Below are 20135 nucleotides of genomic sequence, written 5' to 3'. Positions count from 1 at the left end.
CCTACTCACCGACAGTTTCTCACCCATCCTACCCTCCGTTCCGCCCCAACGTCATCCATCCTTCCGTCTCTTTATCTCCTCTCTCTCTCTCTCTCTGCTGTATCCTCATCTCGTTCTTTCACCGCGTCTTCATTGCCACGTACATATATATATATATAATACGCGTCGTAGCGTTGCCGTATCGGTCTCGTGCTGTATATTATGTAGGTAGAGAGGTACATATTATTATTATATACATAAATATATGTATATACGCCACACTATTATTCAACCAGCAGATATGTCGCGTATATATAGGTGGCGGGCGGCAAACAATGTTTTTGTAACCGCGTTAGGTTATAGGCGCATATAGCAGCAGTACGTCATGGTATATATACAAATATATATATATATATGCGTGTGTGTTCGCTTATCTAGTAGAATAACCGAGCTCCGCTGGTGCGGCTGTAGCAGTATATTATATATGATGAGGTAGGTGTACGGATAGGAGAGGCGAACCGAGAGAGGGAAATTATTACGGTTATAATATATTGGTAGGTATATATATATATACTGCGCTAGCGGTAACGCCCGCCGACGGTATATTATATTATATGTGTCAGGATTGATGGTCACCACCGACACCGAACACACACACACTCACACACACACACACATATATATATATATACCTATAATATAAACTATCGCTGTTATCATAACCGCACCGCTGCCGAGGGTCGTCGTACAATAAATGGATCGCCGTCACACCGCGGTGGTTGCACGGTATGCGCTCGTGTCTGTGTAATATTATATCATATAATATAATATATACCTATCTCATTTGTGTGTGTAGCTCGTAGATTCGCTATCTGTAATCGTATGACCAAAGGACCGATATCGCATTATTATCATATTACAATATTGTACAATATAGCGTACCCTCGAGTAAAAACTCGTGGTAAGTAGAAGCACAGAACCATAATATGTAGTATAGGTAAGTATACGTACATTATTACCATACACTAATCGGGCGTGTTCCCGCGGGCGGCTTAATTTATGGGAGCGAAAACTATAAACGGACAGACAAACAGCTAAATTCTATAGGTCCTATAAACTATATAATACGACGAAAGACTCGGTGGCGTTTAGTTTTTGATTGTGCACAAACTATAATAAGCTGTACTCGTACTATAAAGACTACGTTACTCGCATACAGAGAAATATGTGTCGACCGTCAAACAATTAACATGGTGTTATACGGGACCCCGCAATGGTTAATAGAAATATTTATAGAGTATTTTATTTACGGATGACTATTATATAAAACTCAAAGGCTAACCTTTATGGACGTATCTGTTATACGATTTTTTTATTTAAGACTGTTATGAATGTTATGAATATGAACATAGCGTATTATAGGTTAAATCTTACGATGTCACAGCGTGATACTACCTATTTTATTGATGTATCGATATCGGTATTCACCATTTACGGTTTCGGATTCGCGCAATAAGTGCTGCGCTCAAATGCTCAAGTTCACTGTGTATTTATGTGTGTGCGGGTGTAATTTTGAGGGGTTGCTCGATGTGTATAGAAAGTATACCGAGAGGAAAATTACGAGATAATATTATAATCCAATCGAACATAATTACGTTTCGCCTCCGTCTTTATTATTATTTACACGCAAGACCCCTTCGCGCGCGTTATATTATGCTACGGTGCGAACGCGTGGTCATATTCGTCAAGGTCCGTAAAACAAAAATCTTTGAGGCCAAATACGGGGTTTTATATACATATTCCTACGGCATTATGTACTGCGGAGCTACTATACGAAGTATAAGTATATATTTATTTTCGTATATAAATTTCAAACATAATATAATAATATAGCTATTGCGGCCATAGTATATTATAGAATTGTACTATGTAATTATTATAGTCGTACGCGCCCGGAGTAAAAACATATATAACGGCGGACGCGCGATTAACGACGCTCCAGTGAGCCATACGCAGTGACTCCCGAGGCCGACGCGGTTCTCGATTGGTTGAACACAATGCTATTAATCGGATTTTACAAATACATATATAACAATAATATTATTTCGTTAACGTGCGTGCGATTCGCTATGTGCGCGTCGTTGAAATGCAACGCGTGCTGTGCAGTCGTGGTCGTCGAAACAATATAACTATGACGGCGGCGGCGGCGACAAGAGGTCTTTCATAATATAATATAATAATATATACATTTTATTATTATTATTACTATTATTTATATTATTGTACGTATGCGTCGCGATGTAAGCGGGGAAAAAAGTCGCTCTCAAGCACGTGCGTTGCTACTATTTAGTATTTACGCATCCTTAAGTAATCAATCGATTACAATTCAATATGACGTATATATAATATATTATTGTACTATATTTATATGGTACATAGGTATATACGCGTGATCTGGCACGGGAACAATTGACTTTTACGTGCAGCAATAAGCAATATTTACGAAATTTGTTTTTCTTACTAGACAAATGTACAGTGGTATTTTAAAAAAAAAACTTGCAGTAAACCGCACACGATATAATACATTTTACGATGTTATTATGTGACCTGTAGTCATTAGCTAACATATGTCTTAATAGTGTATCATTTATAGACTGTTATATAGTTGTATTAGTCGTCCATATATGCATAAAACCATAAAATCGTTTGCGTGATTTGATAGTATTACGTATATAGACTGCAGTATGAAAAATTATAATATTTGATGTTGAACTTAGTGCGCGACGCGCACGCTCCGCCCGATGCACACAAACTTATACACATTATTATTGTGTATACATATAATATCATCACAAGTGCTGCGCCGTCGCCTCAGCAGTTGGGGCGGAGACAAGGGACTATGAGACAGTTGTGTAGGCGCAATTTAAATTGTTTCTGGAAAAGCCGCGAGGCAACGGCTTTTGATAATTTTTAATCGGATTAAAGCGCAGGGTCTCTTTCTCTCTTACTCTGTCTCTCTGGCATTACAAAAGCATGTCACAAACAGGAATATCCCGTTAAATAACTGCAACAACGTTACCCTTTTCGGCGCCTGAGGCCAGCAAACCGTAAAAGATTTCCCGCGCAAAACGGTCGCCACCGCTGTCGCACGCGAGCACACTTTCTCTTCTCACTCTAATTCACTCTCCCTCTCTTTCTCTCTTTCACTCGGTCGGCAAAAATAAACGAGACGTAATTATTTTTAAACGAATTGTCAAATTCAGAAAGTTACGTTTTATATACACTTGGTTTTTTCGTGGGTTTTTTTAGGGTGGGGGGGGGGCACGTCAACCATTGTTTTGTCGTTTGTTCGGTTTAAACATTTTCCGCCGTTGCACCACTGGATATTATAACTAATACGAGTGTACGGTGAACATGTTTAATATAATAGGTATATAATGTTTAATACTGTACCTACCTACATGTCCTACATATACGCACGATTATATATAGGTATTATACATAGTATACTGTTCAGTATTAATTTACGGATGGTTCACGTGAAATTTTCATTGAAATAAACGGTCATTATAGTGATTATACAATATATACGGCATTATATGTACTTTATATACGCATACTACATTATTTTAACGTGATTAATCAGCTATACTACTGCAGCGTCACCGTATCACTTAAATTACCTATTTACAATGTTTATAGTACATGATACTGAATTGAATGGGTTATATAATATAATTTTATGACATTGCAAAAAAGCGCATACAATAGTATTGTATGGACATATTCGTTATATCACAAGGTATCATCGATTTAGATTGGACATTAAAAAAAAAAAATAAAAGATTCAGTTTATAATAAAAATACAAAGGTATTATTACATGATAGCTTTTATCGTTCAACTTATTCATATATTTATGTTTTATCTATTAAATTTAATTTAATAATACTCGCAGTTTTGTTACAGATAAAATAATATACCAATATAATTGAATAAGTATATATAGTTTATAGGAAAAACTTAAATTCTGAAATGTTTCTGTAGGTATACAGAGAACGGAAATCTCAAGAAAATTTGAACAAAACAGGTAAATACCGTGACAAATATCCTATATGATTATATATACGAGTATAGTGCCGCGTTTTCTCACACGAGACGAACATACATAATGTACAAGGTGATTATGTAAATTTACTTCCGAGGATGTTGGTAGTGAGGTTTATCGAAGTCGACAAATGCTACAAAGTCACGACATTGCAGAGTTTACCGTTTCCGCATTTCTATCGCGCATATATATTTTTACGTGACCTATGATACATTTATTTTTTGTTACACATAGGCCTAATGCCTATATATTTTTATATATGTATACATACTATTGTTAATAAAATGTAGTAATCATTATTGTTTAGCAATCAAATTTGTTATTTTATTTAAAATTAGATTACTTATCATATCAGTAAATTTAAAATTGTCTAATAAGTAATATTTTTGAAGTGGGTACATTATACTAATCAATGTGATACGTGTAAAACTCAATAGTAAGTACTAAGTACCTACTAAGTATTAACTAAATATATAAAATTTAAAATTGAATTTATTTAAATAAAATTAAAGGTAATAAATTAAATTTATATTAAACACAATTTATTATTAATCGTTAAAAATTAGGTATAAAAACCTATTATTGATGTCGAAGATAATGGTGGCTTATTTGTTTTATTAGTAAAGAAAAGCCAAATCAACTTAAATCGGCACTAAAAGTTGTTGACTATACGAAAGTTTTCATTATTAAAAACATGAGCTGTTGTTGATATTAAAGTTTGCGTACAAACACGTCAGAACACAATTATCTCTTCAGCTATAAAATCTCAAGTAAACGCTAAGAACAGTAATTCCTTAGTTCATAAACACGCTTTAAACTTTAACAGACTACTGATTTGTTGAAGTAACAAATCCTTTTTAAAATATCATGTAATATGAAAGATTCAAAATGTGGAATTTTAGTATGTTTACAGTATAAAATTAATTTTATTCACATATAAATAAATATAATTAGTAGATTTCCAAGTTTTTTGGTATCTAAACTACACGTAAATATCATATATCTATGTGAATCATTGAAGCTATTATAATAATATCGACTAAAATTTGTTTTACATTATAATACTCAAAAAATTATTATTTTTTTTTAATATTTGAAATTCTGAGCATATAATACATAATATTTTCTTGAAATATTATTTCATCAAAATTGACTTATAGTTTTATAGTTTTGTTTTAGGTAATTTACACATTAGTAATAGGTTTATAATGGGTTTTATTTCATTAATGTTATCGCTTCTAAAAATAATTTGGCCTAGCACTTAAAATATTTAATATGAATTAAAATTTCAGTAAAAAATATTACGTACTATTTTTTATTGTTATCTTTAAATACAGAACAGTAATTTAAATAATACAATAATATTGTAAAAAATGAATTGTTAATTCAGAACACTATTTTAATTTTAGTGTATAACGTACAATATTTTTTTGAAATTAAAAAATATAGGTATATCTATTTATTAAATTTATGAATGTAAAAACGCATGGAAATTTAATAATATTTTTAACAAATTCGTAGCCCTAGTATTTATGTTGATAATAGGTATATAATTTTACGGCCATGACATAAATTTGGCGTGATAAAATCTTGTGAGAATAAAATTATTAAAATAAATTTTAATAAATGCCTACCTATTTTGTAAAAGTTTAGTATAATATGTATGAGAACTGAAAGCTATTATACTGAATTCCGAACCTAACACAAAAAATTACGGGTAATAACGGTTCAATGCGTTAAGCATGATCGCATTTTCAAACTTTGCAGTAGTAATACCCGTGCAGCCGTGTAGGATTTAATTAAATACCACAATTACTAAATACCGGTATTAGTGTATCTCATAACACGTTTACACGTGTATTTATATACCTTTGAAATACAAACCCCACCGAAATCCTATAGTGATATGGATCCCCTTTATAATATTAATTCAATGTGATTTTTGGGTAAAATAAAGAAATATCCAGGTAAAGTATAACTAGCAGCGTTATAGCTCGCGCGCTTTTAGACATTCACATATTTTAAGGAATTACATTTTTTTTACTAAATATAATATTAATACAAATGACATTCGTCACGTTTTTTTATGTATATAAATAAGTACATAAGAAAAGAGGTGCATGCAACCGACGAAGGACCACGATGATAACACGTCATTCGTTCAGCTGCACGCGGCACACGCACGTCATGCGAAGGGCTCAAAGCAAATTATTTACAGCTAAATGGACGTCGGTGGGTTTTTGAAAATACATAAGTGCATATGCCAGTGTGAGAGTGTCGGAGGTGTGGAGGGAGAGAAGCACGTCGTCAATTCAATACCGCGTGCGGGGTCCGCATATTAATATAATATAACACGGTGGCTATATTATGTACATAATATACGTTATATTCATAATATATTATTTGATATTATGTATACGTACACAGGCGTGTGCACCCGGTCTTTATATTCATCCGCGTGTTATTTACCACCGCGAACAACAAGAAAAATAAGATACATCGCGCAATCAAAATGGCCTGTGCCGCAAAGTACTTACACAGTGTAAAATATAACATATATACATACATCATAATACTACCTTATATGTGGCTTTACAATACTACCTAGTAGGTATATTCTATTATATATGTGGGTAGTAGGTACCCACCTTGCACATATTGATATATTGTATAAGACATAATATATATGTAAATATATTACCTATATACAATATATATTTTGTAAGGATTCTCTCCGCTCTTCATGGCTCTATAGTTGTTATAACAACTTTTCAAATATTTTTTCTTTTTTAAAATATTACCTACTACTATTGCGCTTCGACAGTTTAGAAGTATATATTTGTGTTTTGTACCTAACAATAAGTTTATCGTGTGACGTGTATATACAGCCGTACATGGTTTGTTAAGACGATGAAAATATTGCACAACTACAAAAATATTTACGGGTATTCACTAATGTGCATGCTATCAACCAAAAATCCCTGTATAATATATTGTTTAACTAGATATATAGTTATACCTACAACCTATCTGCGTTAGGCGAATGCCTCTGTAACTTAACGAAGTTAAGAGAATCTTACATGTATTAAACCTGATTCCACAGAATACTTTTTCAACTCGATAGTTGCTAGCGATACAATTGATGAATAATTACAATTTAAATATATTACTATTTTTACGTTTTAAAGGATCAAAATCGAAATAACAAACCAATGTATAAAAGAAATGTATGTTTTATAAAGATTTGTTTTTGTTTTTGTTTGATTGTTGATAGGTATGTGTAAGTATATTGCAAAGGATTTCATAATTTTAATTGTTTTTAATATTGTGGTATCAGTATTTTTTATTATGAATAAAATATAATATATATATATCAATTTATTATTTTCAAATTTAATTGTTTATACATATGTATGTAGTATTTACCTATAGTATATTATATTACATTTATCAAAGTTGTAGAAAAGTTTTAAATGTTTATTAAAATAATTTTTATAATGTTTGCAGGCATTTTTTGAAACGTATCTTAATGTGATAAAACGTAGTCATATAATCATTTATAAATATATATTATGTATAAAATAATAAAATAATATAATATGTATTTCGTACACGTGACTAGATATATTATTTTGAGCTTGTAATATTATCTCTATTATATTATATATAGATATTTATATATATATGCGTACAATTTCGGGGCGCCACTGCTGCCGTGGTGCGCGATGGCCGCTCGGCTGCTGGCATTCCGCCGTTTATTTGCAGCGTAAATATATATATATATATATATACGTATATTGTTTCGACGCTGAAACCGGAATTCCGCGCTACAGCAAAATTTAATATGGTTACCGTTTGGAGGAGCCCGAAAACCCTTTTTGCGGTAATGCTACCGCACACCCGTCCGTCGACAATCCCTTTATCTAAATATAATAACCCCTCTGCCCGTCCACAGTTCCGTTTTCGCTTTGATACAATATTTTCTTGTTTCACTGTGGAGCCAGTATAGGTTTTTACTTTTTTTTTTTTAATATATCCAAACCAACCGCGTGCGTATTCGTGTAAGCGCGCGTCAGTTGAGTAGAATCATATAAAAAAAATAAATAAATAAAAAATACCGACCGGGGAATTTTATGTATATAGAAAGGCATAGCGGCGTCGGTGCCCTCTTGTATAACCCCCAATATTATCATCGCGGTGACCCCGCCCACAGGATATGATGAAATGAAGATTTATAAATGCATTAGCAATAGGTACAAATAATATTTAGGTGTTGGTCCAATAGTTGTAGAAGATTTATCAATATATTTATATTTTTATACATACAAGGTGTTTTAATAATATATATAATGATTATGTGGACTTGTTAATGCGGTGTAAATAGGTAATTAATAAACATTACGATCGCAAGTAGGTAGGTACATATGATGTTTATTATGTATCGCCATATAAGCAGAATAAATGAACGTTATTGAATTGTTTTTGTAGTAAAATATGTTTGAAAAATATCGTATAATAACTATTATTTTGTTTCTTTTGCAATTAATTATTTTTATTAAATAATCATTATTTGAAAACTTTTTAAGTCTTCATTCTTGGTTTTTGAATAGAATTGCAGACGAAGAAATAAATTACAAATTATTTTGTTTAATAATTAATTTTAAAAGTAAATGGCACATTATGTCTGCTTTTTAAAATCATTTGTTTAATAAATTATGTTTAAAATCAAGGTTTATAAGCAATTACTCGTATATTTCAGATAAAGGAATAATTTCTATAACGTACACGGCAGTAATACTTTCCTTTAACTTTAATTCATGGATGAAACATTAAAGTTTAAAGCGAATTATTCGATAAATAAGGGATAAAAATAATAAATAACATACGTCATCAATAGGTTTCAAAATTTTCAAAATTAATTTTATAGAAACGTTTTTAAAGTTTTAACAACGTATTGTCGTATTTACAATATACAATTTAAGTGTAATAGATTCGTTAATAGTCGATGCCATATCATACTTAATGTTGGGTTACACAAAATATTATCATTATTTATTTCATATAGGATTAAAACATCACTATATTATTTATTAGCATCAAGCCATCAAATAAAATATAGTGTTAAAGTTTTATTATAATATCTTGGCGTATCAGTATGCCTATATATATGTTAATATGGTAGTTGTATTCTCGGACTGTACTGATAACCATTATACATTTATTATTATTTACGCGATGTTATGTTATATATTTTGTATGTAAGATACATTTATAAACACAATATTTATATGAAAATCCTATTGTCGGCCTGTCTAGCGCGTAAAAAACTTTACGAGTAAAAGCACTCGTGAAATAAAACTAATTAAAGCCCAACAGATCAATGCAGTTATGTATAATATAAGCATCATAAATATTGTTGATGTCTTACCTTTTTTGTCGAGTATGTCGGGCAAGACGGTACAATTGGCGGCGTTAGGACTCAGCCGACCGGTTGGTTGTAGAGGACCGAACGGGTTATCTCCAGATGCTGGTGGGTACCTGTATGTAAATAATTATATTAAATGACAAAACAAATAACGACAGTGACCGTCAGTATAAGGTACATTATCATTATTGTTGATGACGCGTGTGCGATCGACCACGCGATCACCTATGTGTATACTGTGTATATATATATATTTATTTATAAATTAAACATACCATAGTATTATATCACATACGCGTGCATACAATATTATGTTATACATAAATAGGTATTGAATTATTATTATTATATTACTCACCAAGGATTGGGTCTGGGCCATGAGCCGGCCGCCGCCGCTTGACCGTTCAACAGTCTCAGCTTGTCGTACACGGCGTCCGTGCTGCTACATGTCGGCGACACGGACGCCGGTGTTTGCTGGTCCTTTTGCGCCGCCAAATTACGTAACACGCGGTTGATCGAAGACACCTGTGTACCAGTAAATCAATCGTTAATTATTTTATTAATATAAATTAATTTGACTATTTAAATATAATAATAATTTACTATGTAAGAGTAATATGTGTATAAACGGAATCATTCTGCAGATGTCGCAAAAACAGCTGGGGAACGCGTTTTAACTTTAAAATTTGTTTCTTTTTAAGGAATGTACACAAAATTTTTAACACGAAATTTAGATCACTCTGTATTTATTTTTTGTTTGCAATGATTTCACGAGCTTCATGAAAAAAAAAACGATCACGGATTTCATGGGGTTAGGGTCTATATCCAATACGATTTTATCGTAAAAATCCTTAAAATTTAGATATTCATCATACTATGCTAACAGTTTATGTAAATACGTGTGACGTATAGCAGTTCTAATATTATATGTGTAGCTTATTTAAAGTGTGTGATGTAATATTAGATATTATTGTAATAGTTTTAATAATTTCGAAATCAGCAATATTTCATTTATTAATTAAGCTATTGCCGAGAGTATATGACTAGTGATCGAGTATTAGGAACATTAAAATCGAATTAATTTCCAACAAATAAAGTAACGTAAAGTTTAAGACATGACTGTGTATAGTAGTTATCAGGTATGTAATATACGTTTTCGTGTGTATTAGCTATGTCGTGTATACGAGAGATATGTGTTGATGAATTATTAATATTTTTTTTTTCTGGCAATTTAGTGTTACGCGACATACACGTCAGATATACTCTGTAAAATGTGCGATATTCAAACAGCGGTGTCTGTAGTGTGGCCATCTATAGCTGTAACAGACGAGTGGGTGAGCGATAATGATTTCGAAAATTGTCAAAAAATAATTTCCAATCAATTTAATGCGCTCAGACTGGCGTCGCCATTGTCTTGCGCGCGCGCGCATTCGAGACCGAGAGACAGACTGTCGTTCTCATTCCATGTACATAATATATAAATATAATTTACTATATTCGGCCATAAATCCTATTTTTTATTCCTATTCTTATATATGTATACTCGGTTTTTTCTCCGCGTGGCGGCGGCGGAGGTCCTTTGTGCCGGCCGTGGCGAAGTATATAACCACGAATTTCCGACCGGAATACATTTCCGTAGCCGTCGATTGTATTGTCGTCGTGGTTATATTTTTTTCTTCATTTCTACACAGACAATTTATACGGCGCAGCGTCTGTACAAAAATGGCAGGGCGAGTACACACACACACACACACACATATTATATATATATATATATTATAAATCGGTAACGTCGAGTCACATTGTTATATATATATATATCGACACGATACATATAATTTGTGTGCGAGTGTGTTTGAGTATGTGTGGAGAAACGCACGGGTATCACGGCGACGGCTTCGAGCCGAAGGGTTTCACGCGAGTCTTGATGTGTCGCGCGGCCGACGAATCCATAATGCATGAGTTTTGTTTGTCGGTTTTCTCTCATTCTCTTTTTCTCTATCTCTCTGACTCGCACGTACAACACTCCGTGTATATATATATATATAAACACTCGCTGTCCCGAAGGGTGTCGCCTAATGTCGCCGTTGACGCCGGAAAAACTTTGGGGTTTTTCACACTTTGATTACGCATTCCCTCCTGTTTTTATAACTGCGCAAACACACATATATATACGATATACATACTGTATATAATATATACACCGTACACGGCGCGTTACCTTCGGTTTCTGATTTTCTCTTTTTACTCTATCTCCCTCATCGTGGTATGTGAAATAGATTTTACTTTTTCTGCGTGTTATACTAAACACTACACCTAAACGCCACGTGGATTCAGATAATATAAATGTATAGACACATATAAAATAAACACATTGGTATGCCTATAAACAATCATCTGAGTTTCTCTTAATATATATATAATAATAATAATAATGCTTATATATCACGACCACACATTCTTGAATTTTTATATAATTACGTATAATATTTTCACACGTCTATCGCGTAAACTTTGAAACGTAATTTATTATTAAACATAGAAAACGCTATTTTTTATAATACTTTATAAAAATGTGATTTGTTTCAAATAATATACGAGTATAGGATAATATTTATAAAGCATTATATTACATAAGTTATCGATTTTAGTGTTTGATTTTGTTATTTTTTTAGTTTTTTGGTAAAGGCTAAAATCTTCGTAGAAGTAAACTTACTACCTATATGATATGTACTCCGATACTCGTATCTTTATAAATATTTATAATTATGTTCAAATATAAGCAGTAGTGCACGTTTTTAAAAGTTTTTATACATTTCGAAGTTAATATTTAATTTTGTATCCTTTATTTAATGTAAATTTATATATTTAGACGATGGATTAGCTCTAATCTCGTTATTCTACATAATATAGATATGGAAAATACATATTTTTATATAATTGACAATTCATATTGTATTCGTATTGGTAACAAATTCTGTAATTAGCTAACTACAGACACAAGGGTAATTTTAGTATAATATGTATTAAAATTTAAAACAATAAAATACGTAATGATTATGAAAGAAATATTTTTTTAGGAATATATTAGAATATACCTGTTTTAATAAACGAAGTATAATAAATTATAAACAAGGTTGAAATTGTCCTTCGATACATTATTTTAAACCATATAGACATAATTTATTGGTACGTGTAAATATGTTAAAAATTCAATCAAAGAAATTAGTGAATATTAATTTGAGTTTTAGTGTCGACACTTTATAGAAAATACGTTTCAAATATCTAAAATTCTAAACGGAAAGTGTTTGTATGCAGGTGTATAGTTACTAGATCACGTCTTGCAATAACCCTTCATATTAATCATACCAATATCTTTACAATGAAGCTTAACATTTTTACTTACACAATTAATATAATAATAAAAATATTTACACAATAAAAGACTGTGTTTAATTATTATTAATGATTAAGTTGGTTTATTGGCGTATGATGATAACTTAAATTAGAAAAATACAATTATTGTTTATTGTTTTTTTCATTAAAAATGTACGTAGATTTGGGTGTACGTTTGGATCATCGCAGAAGTAATTCGGAGAAATCAAACAGACGAAATGTCTCCGTCATTGTCGCGATATATATATATATATATATATAAACTGTAGGGATTGTTATTTATCTGATTGGATTTGAATTCACGATACGGGAAAAAATGTACGCTGCATAATACTTTCTCAGTAGGGAAATTAAAACACAGAAACGACTACAAAAAAAAAAAAAAAAAAAAAACAGAAAAAGAAAAAGAAAAGAGAATTTTTTCCTATTTTTATTTTTGTACAGGAGGAAAAAAAACAATAGTCCCTCTATTGAAAAAGGGACATTATCTTTCTCCATCATCAGTGACATAATAGTCGAACAATGGACACGCCGTGGAACAAATGACTCCCGGAGTTCACCGGTATAAAAGACATTTGTAATTGCTCTCTGCAGTACGCATCTATATGTATGTATTTATACATTATTTTGAAACGGGGATAATATTTATTATTTTTCATTTTTTTGTTCCTTTAGACATTATATTATTATATATTTATTATGTTCCGCGTTTGGTGGACCGATCGTAGACGTGTGTTTGTGTATGCTGCTGCTGCTGCTACAGCAGTATTTACACACTTATTATACATGTATACATACGCGTGTGAGAAATCGGACGCACTGCATTGACGCTTCCAGGAAGTAGAAATGTCAAAATATTTTCGAATTCCCACAAATTGGGGGAAACGGACAATTAAAATTGCTTTACATCACAATAATATACGTGTAATGGGGGGTAAACCATGTACGGTCGCTTATGAGACGGATTTGCCGACACCGCTCTGTGTATAGTTCGGGCGATTGACGGTTCTTTGACGAGCGGAGATTTGTATGAAGTATACCGCGGTTATATGTGCGAAACCGAACGATAATTTCTTTAATCTGTTCTGGTTTTTAGAATACAATATGTGTACGTGCAACGTACGCGGTGTGAAAATATATTATTATTGTTTTCGGTCAATTTCCGCTTCAAACACTATCGAAACGTCCGTAAATTAAATGAATTCAATATACACATTATACCTATTAAACATCCCCATATATATTTGAGAAACTTTAGGTGTGTTCTATAGTTAGGTACGCGTTTATAAAAACGATAATAATTGTCAACGATCGAAGAGAAAATGTATGTGATATGTTTTTTTAAATACAATAATTATTATTATTCATTCAGATAAGTCGTTTATGCTACTGTACGATAATACCTATATTATAATAATTATAATTATAATTTATATTTTTTTGTCGTCGTACGACTGCTGCTGTTACTTATTAAACGTGCCCCAGGGACGCGACGAGGTGAGTGCGGTATACAGAGGCAAAGACTGTGACGTTAAGGCGGGCTGACTGTTTGTATGGGGAGCTGCCGAGGCGTGGAAAATATGCGTTACCGCCCGTCCTGCGTGCCGCTGTACAATACACACTTATCCTCACGACGATGGGAAAGCTGTGACGAGGCGGCGGTGTCTTGCCTGCTGCTGCTCGTCTCTCCGTGTTTATAGTATTATTTTATTATATTTTCGTCGATGTTGCCGTTGCACGTTTGACCGTCGGTTTTATGTAGGCTTAATATTATAATTTATATTAAACAATATATACGGTTGGTTGTTTTAGAATCCGCAAAATGAATAGTTTAATAAATATTTTCTTTAAGAAAATGAATGTATCGCATAAATATTAAATATTTAAGTACCTACTATAAATTAAAATCATCGAATTATCAGAGTCGGCTGTACCTGTATACAATATAATTGTATATGTGATGATGTATTCATGTACAACGAAAATGAATTAATTAGACATATTAATTATAAAAGAAGAAAAAACAGTTCATATGAAGGAATTCTGGAAATCGATTTACATAATATTATATTAGTTATATTAAATTAAGATAAAACAACATTCGTTTTTAGGTGGTGAGGTGGATTACCATGAAAGTAATTAGAAGTTATGTTTGTATTCAAAGGATTTTGATAATTTTGTAGACGATTTTAAATATTTTATATTTTTATGATATATTTTAAGTAAAGAAATATTTTAGGAAGTATTTCATTTCAGACACACACACACATATATATATATATATATACACATAGAGTCATGGAGAAACTAAAAGTAATAAGCATGGTAGGTAATATTAATTATAATATATACTATAATAGTATAAATTATAAATTATGTAATAATAACAACTTATTTAGGCTAATATAACTGTTAACAATTTTTCTTTCTGGTAGTTGTTATAATACTATGTAATTATTTAAATGATTTTGAAGTTTGAATATATCAATTATCATAATATTATATGTTAGGAAGTTAATCAAACATTCAAACAAGAGACAATTTTCATAGGAACATTAAATAAATACATTCTTAAATTATTTTTTTACATTTCAGTATTAAATTGCGTTACGGAGAAATTATACGTGGAAATATTATGCTGGTAATTTTACCATTTTTTTTAACGTTTAAATGTTAAAAGTATAAACGCTTTGGATCGCAGATAATTCGTGTTATTCGTAAAATGGCACTTCCTACATAAATTAATGCAATAATGCTATACATGAGACTGTATATCTGTTTTGTTATAACAAGATGCAATTGTAATTATATATATATATATATTTTATACACATACTATGAATTTTATTGTATACATAAGTACTAACAATTTAGTTATATATACTCGTAGAGTTTATTACCTGTTACTAAAAGCATATATTTCGCTTGCAAAAATTTATCAGTACCTACCTATATGATTTAAAGTTTTAAGTGTTATAGTATAAAATATTAACTTAATAAATGTCTGTAAGTTTTTATTTTGTTATGTAATAACTTAATGTTAATGGGATTTTAGCTAGTATAATCGATTAAAATTATATACCTATAATTACTAAATTATCTACTTAGTTGTCATTCGTGTAATATTGCAGTAAAATAAACGTGTTTTTTTTTTGATAAAATTAAAATTTAAAATTAGAGAACTCGAGAAAAAATACGTCATTCATACGAAAATTGTTGATCTTGTATATATATATATTTTATATATTATACATATAGGTACGTATATTCATGTAATATATACATATTATTCCATGATATAACAAGTACATGTTTTGAAATTAAATACGATAAATTAAAATAAAATAAAGTATAATTTATTTTTTTCTTTGATCGTTAGAGTTTGGATAATTTTTTAAATCGTTTGTGCGAATAATTGTTATTTAAATGTAAAAATAAAATAAATTGCGTCTTTGTAGTGATGCAAATATAATATAATATACAGATGGGCGGGGGCGGAAAATAATTTTTCAAAGTCGCTGTAGATATTACGTAGTATACTCGATTTGTATTCTTTTGTTTGTTTTTTCTTTCATAAATAGGTTCGGCGTACGTGTATAAAACACACGATCGGCGGCGACGCGCGTTGTTGACATTGATTGGGAGAGGCGTGATCCGGTGATGCGTAAGAAATCTGATTTGTGTCTCCCTTTCCTCGGTCACCACCGCCGAGGCCGCGGTCACACCCGCGCACACGTCAAACTCGAAAAATTATATGTGCATATTTATATATGGTTTAATAGGATTTAAAATCGACATAACATTATTAGGTACTCTGTATTTGTTCTGACCGCGCAACAAACGTATTTATTTCGTCTACAAATTTAAAATTATGATATTGATGAAGCACGTCCGTGTTGCTACAGCTGCGGAAACTGTCTGATCGAGAGGGTTGTTTTTTAAGTATCTGGTATACATATAATTTATTTACCTATACAATATTATTAGCGCGTATGTATAGTATTTACGTGTTATTTTCATACCAACAGGGGCTATATTGCGGGTTCAAATTATTATTTCGACATATAATTTTTAGATTAGATACTTACGCTTGGTATGTTATCGTTGGAACATACGCCTTCTTGTAACAGTCTATCGCGAATTTCCCAAGCGAATATAGATGGACATTCACGTTTGTATTGTGATATCTTGGACACAACTTCAGCTGTTGCTACCCTGGGCTTTGAGCCGCCAATCGCTCTAGGCCTGATAGAACCGGTTTCGTAATACCTATGATGAAAATATAATTAATGATTTTAATATCATACAACAAAAGATAATATTATGTTATATTCAATCGTTTAAATATCACATTTTATCAATTGCTGTCTAGTATGAATGTTTTTCTAACAGTCAATATAATATTTGTTTCGTAAACATAGGTACTCATTATTATTGTAATAATATTATTTTAAATCAATATTAAATTGGTTTTAAATATAGGCCATATTATTCGGTTAAATAGTTCATAAAAAAGGGCTTTTTTTATTAATTTCATCTGTGATGTTTAGGATCTATATTCTAAGTGACATGTTTGTTTCTGTCTTTTTGTATTTTTAAGCGTACCTAAATTGTTTTATAGTACAACATGGGTAATACTATATAAGTAATATGGATTCAATTTGATAATACTTGCCTTCCTAAGATTTTTGACACACATCCATTGGATACCTGTAGGATCCTTGATATGTCACAGGGCCTGGCTCCGGAATGAGCTAATTCAACTATCTTCTGCCGAGTTGAGTCCGGTAACGGTCTTCCACCAACGAACACTCCGCCAAGCTGATTAACACCACTGTGTCCTACAAGAAATAAAAACAAAACCGTATAAATAGGACATAAAATAATAGTCGTACGCTCAGCTCTACCAGAGGTAAATAGTTGGCAACACTGTAACGTTTACTTAAAAATATAATATATAATATTAACCAGGATAAAAAATATAACAGAAATGACATTTAAATTATATGTATATACAATATATATATTATAAGTTTGAATAAAAAATAATTGTTGCATCAATTTGGGAGCTTTTTCTACAATTAAGCTCAACTAATCAAACGTCACTTCTGTACAATTTTTATTCCGTGTTCATCATACAATAAGTGTATTATATGTATATATATATTATTGTATTATATTGAGTGTGTTAATTATTAATTTTCGTACCCAAGTCTAATTCACGCGTTGCAATAATCCTACCATCGTAATCAGCAGTGTTACCAACTGAAATCAAAGAAAATCATATGGTATAAGAGTTATGTGTGGTGTGTATTATACATCATATATTAGTACGAAGTTGAGGATATACACAAGGGAGTGTGCAATTTTGATCAGAGCCGGGACATGGCAACATGTTATAAAAATTATGATGCAAGTACCATTATTGAACAGTCGTAGTATATTAATAATAATAAATAATAAGCAATAACTAATAAATGGTTTATTATCAACGTATAATTTACATTCACGCGCAAGTAATTAAATTTTACAATAATTGATTATTAAAGATATTTTAAATCGTATTACTGATTAGCCTACTACAGATTAGTTAAAAATTATGATTGATTTGCGTCGATTAGATGTGTTTTACTGGAATCGTATAGAATGATGTATTGGTAATAGGTATTAGAATCAACAAGTAGGCGCTTACATAGACATAATATTCAATACTGTAACTGGAAAAGATTATTTTATGTCTTTCGGATATTACAATAACTATATTGGTTAATAGGTATCTACTTACAGTTCTAGACTATAATATTTATACCAATATAAGATACAGAAATTGCTCATAAAACTCAAATACCTAAGTATGTTCGCAACGTACCTATGTAATATATTATATAGAAGTAGGAATAGGTAATTATTCACTATAAAAGTATTTCATATCGCTTCTTACGTAACCATTTCAACTGGCTATATTATGCATCAATAAATATATTATATAGGTGCATACATTATAATATGCTGTTGCGCACGTGGTAGATATGATGTTTACGCGGCGATTAAACAGCACCAACGGCACTGCCGTCCCCGGAAACATCGTGTAATCGGTCCCCGCGGACGAGAGGGTCAAACAGATCATTACACTGCGGTTTACACGTTGTACGCGGTCCGCCCGCCCCCGGGAAAATGCTTGACCGTTCGTGGCGACGTCCCTCGCAGCGGCCGACCGAGTGGCTTTTATATATTTTTTTGCGCCGCGGTGGTGTCCGGACGTCCGGTCATCCAACCCTCCGCGGTTCTGACAGCCGCCCTCTGCGGTACACGTCGTTTATTAATATAATAATATAACGTTCATGACAAAAACAAACAATAAAAAAAGAACAACAAAATAATAATAATAATAATAATCATAAAACACGATACGCGACGCACATCCATTACGTTGACGTTGATTACACGGCGATGTATGTTTATATAGTAATAATTTTATATACATCACGGACATGATATATAATACATATAGTATAATATAGCTGAATATTATCTACCTACATATGGCAAAAGAGAAATGCGTTGACATCAGAATTTAAATATGTACAGTACAGCAAGTATAGGTATTATAAACATATAAATAATCGAATCGCACACAACTCAGTATGTTATGCAGGATACAGGTACTCACAGGGATTATATTTTATTTTTAATCAAAAATAACGTTCATTGGTTTTCCTCTAGTCACTCGTGGTCAAATTTTATAATAATGTTAGTGTACTTATATTTTTCGGGGACTTATTCTAACCTAACCATCTGTATAGTAGATATATGTCTACACTCTACGAAAAGTAATGCGAATCTGTACTTTGATATACATATATAATTTCTACATTTTTTTCTAGTTTTATACTCGCACATAGCTTTACTGACTTTGAAGTAAAATTTAAACACAACTACAGCATATATTTATTGGTACTAAATATATGTCTATAGTCCACAAAAAGTAGATATAAATTTAAAACTGCATTGTGCTCTTTTAATATACACACTATGCACGTGTACATATTTTAGGAAGTATTTGAAGATGACTGAATATATTTTGTAGATAGTTTATAATAGTATTGATGAAAAACAATTAACTTTTAAATTTTGATTTTATCAGTACACAGAATATGTACATTTTGTCCATTATTTAAATTATTGTTTTATGTTATTTAATATATTTATAAACTTAAAGAAAAAGTAAT

At 31.4% G+C, this 20135-nt stretch overlaps 1 protein-coding gene across 2 annotated transcripts in view; it reads right to left on the bottom strand.

Moving 5' to 3' along the window:
* LOC112594231 (paired box protein Pax-6-like) overlaps nt 1-20135 on the bottom strand; it is a 46115-nt gene that overhangs the window by 11256 nt on the left and 14724 nt on the right. The window contains exons 3-7 of one of the 2 annotated variants that reach the window (XM_025338914.1): nt 18115-18171; nt 17582-17747; nt 16995-17175; nt 9869-10035; nt 9514-9623 (exon numbers count right to left, since the gene is read on the bottom strand). In XM_025338914.1, coding sequence (XP_025194699.1) covers nt 9514-9623; nt 9869-10035; nt 16995-17175; nt 17582-17747; nt 18115-18171 — 681 coding nt within the window. The remainder of the gene's footprint in view (nt 1-9513; nt 9624-9868; nt 10036-16994; nt 17176-17581; nt 17748-18114; nt 18172-20135) is intronic. The other variant, XM_025338916.1, reaches the window with a different exon arrangement.

The sequence above is a fragment of the Melanaphis sacchari genome, unplaced genomic scaffold (assembly GCF_002803265.2).
Source record: "Melanaphis sacchari strain LSU unplaced genomic scaffold, SCAv2.0 Contig221_pilon_pilon, whole genome shotgun sequence".
Lineage (NCBI taxonomy): Eukaryota > Metazoa > Arthropoda > Insecta > Hemiptera > Aphididae > Melanaphis > Melanaphis sacchari.
The sequence above is the reverse complement of the archived record's forward strand: the minus strand, read 5'-3'. Positions and strand labels throughout refer to the sequence as shown.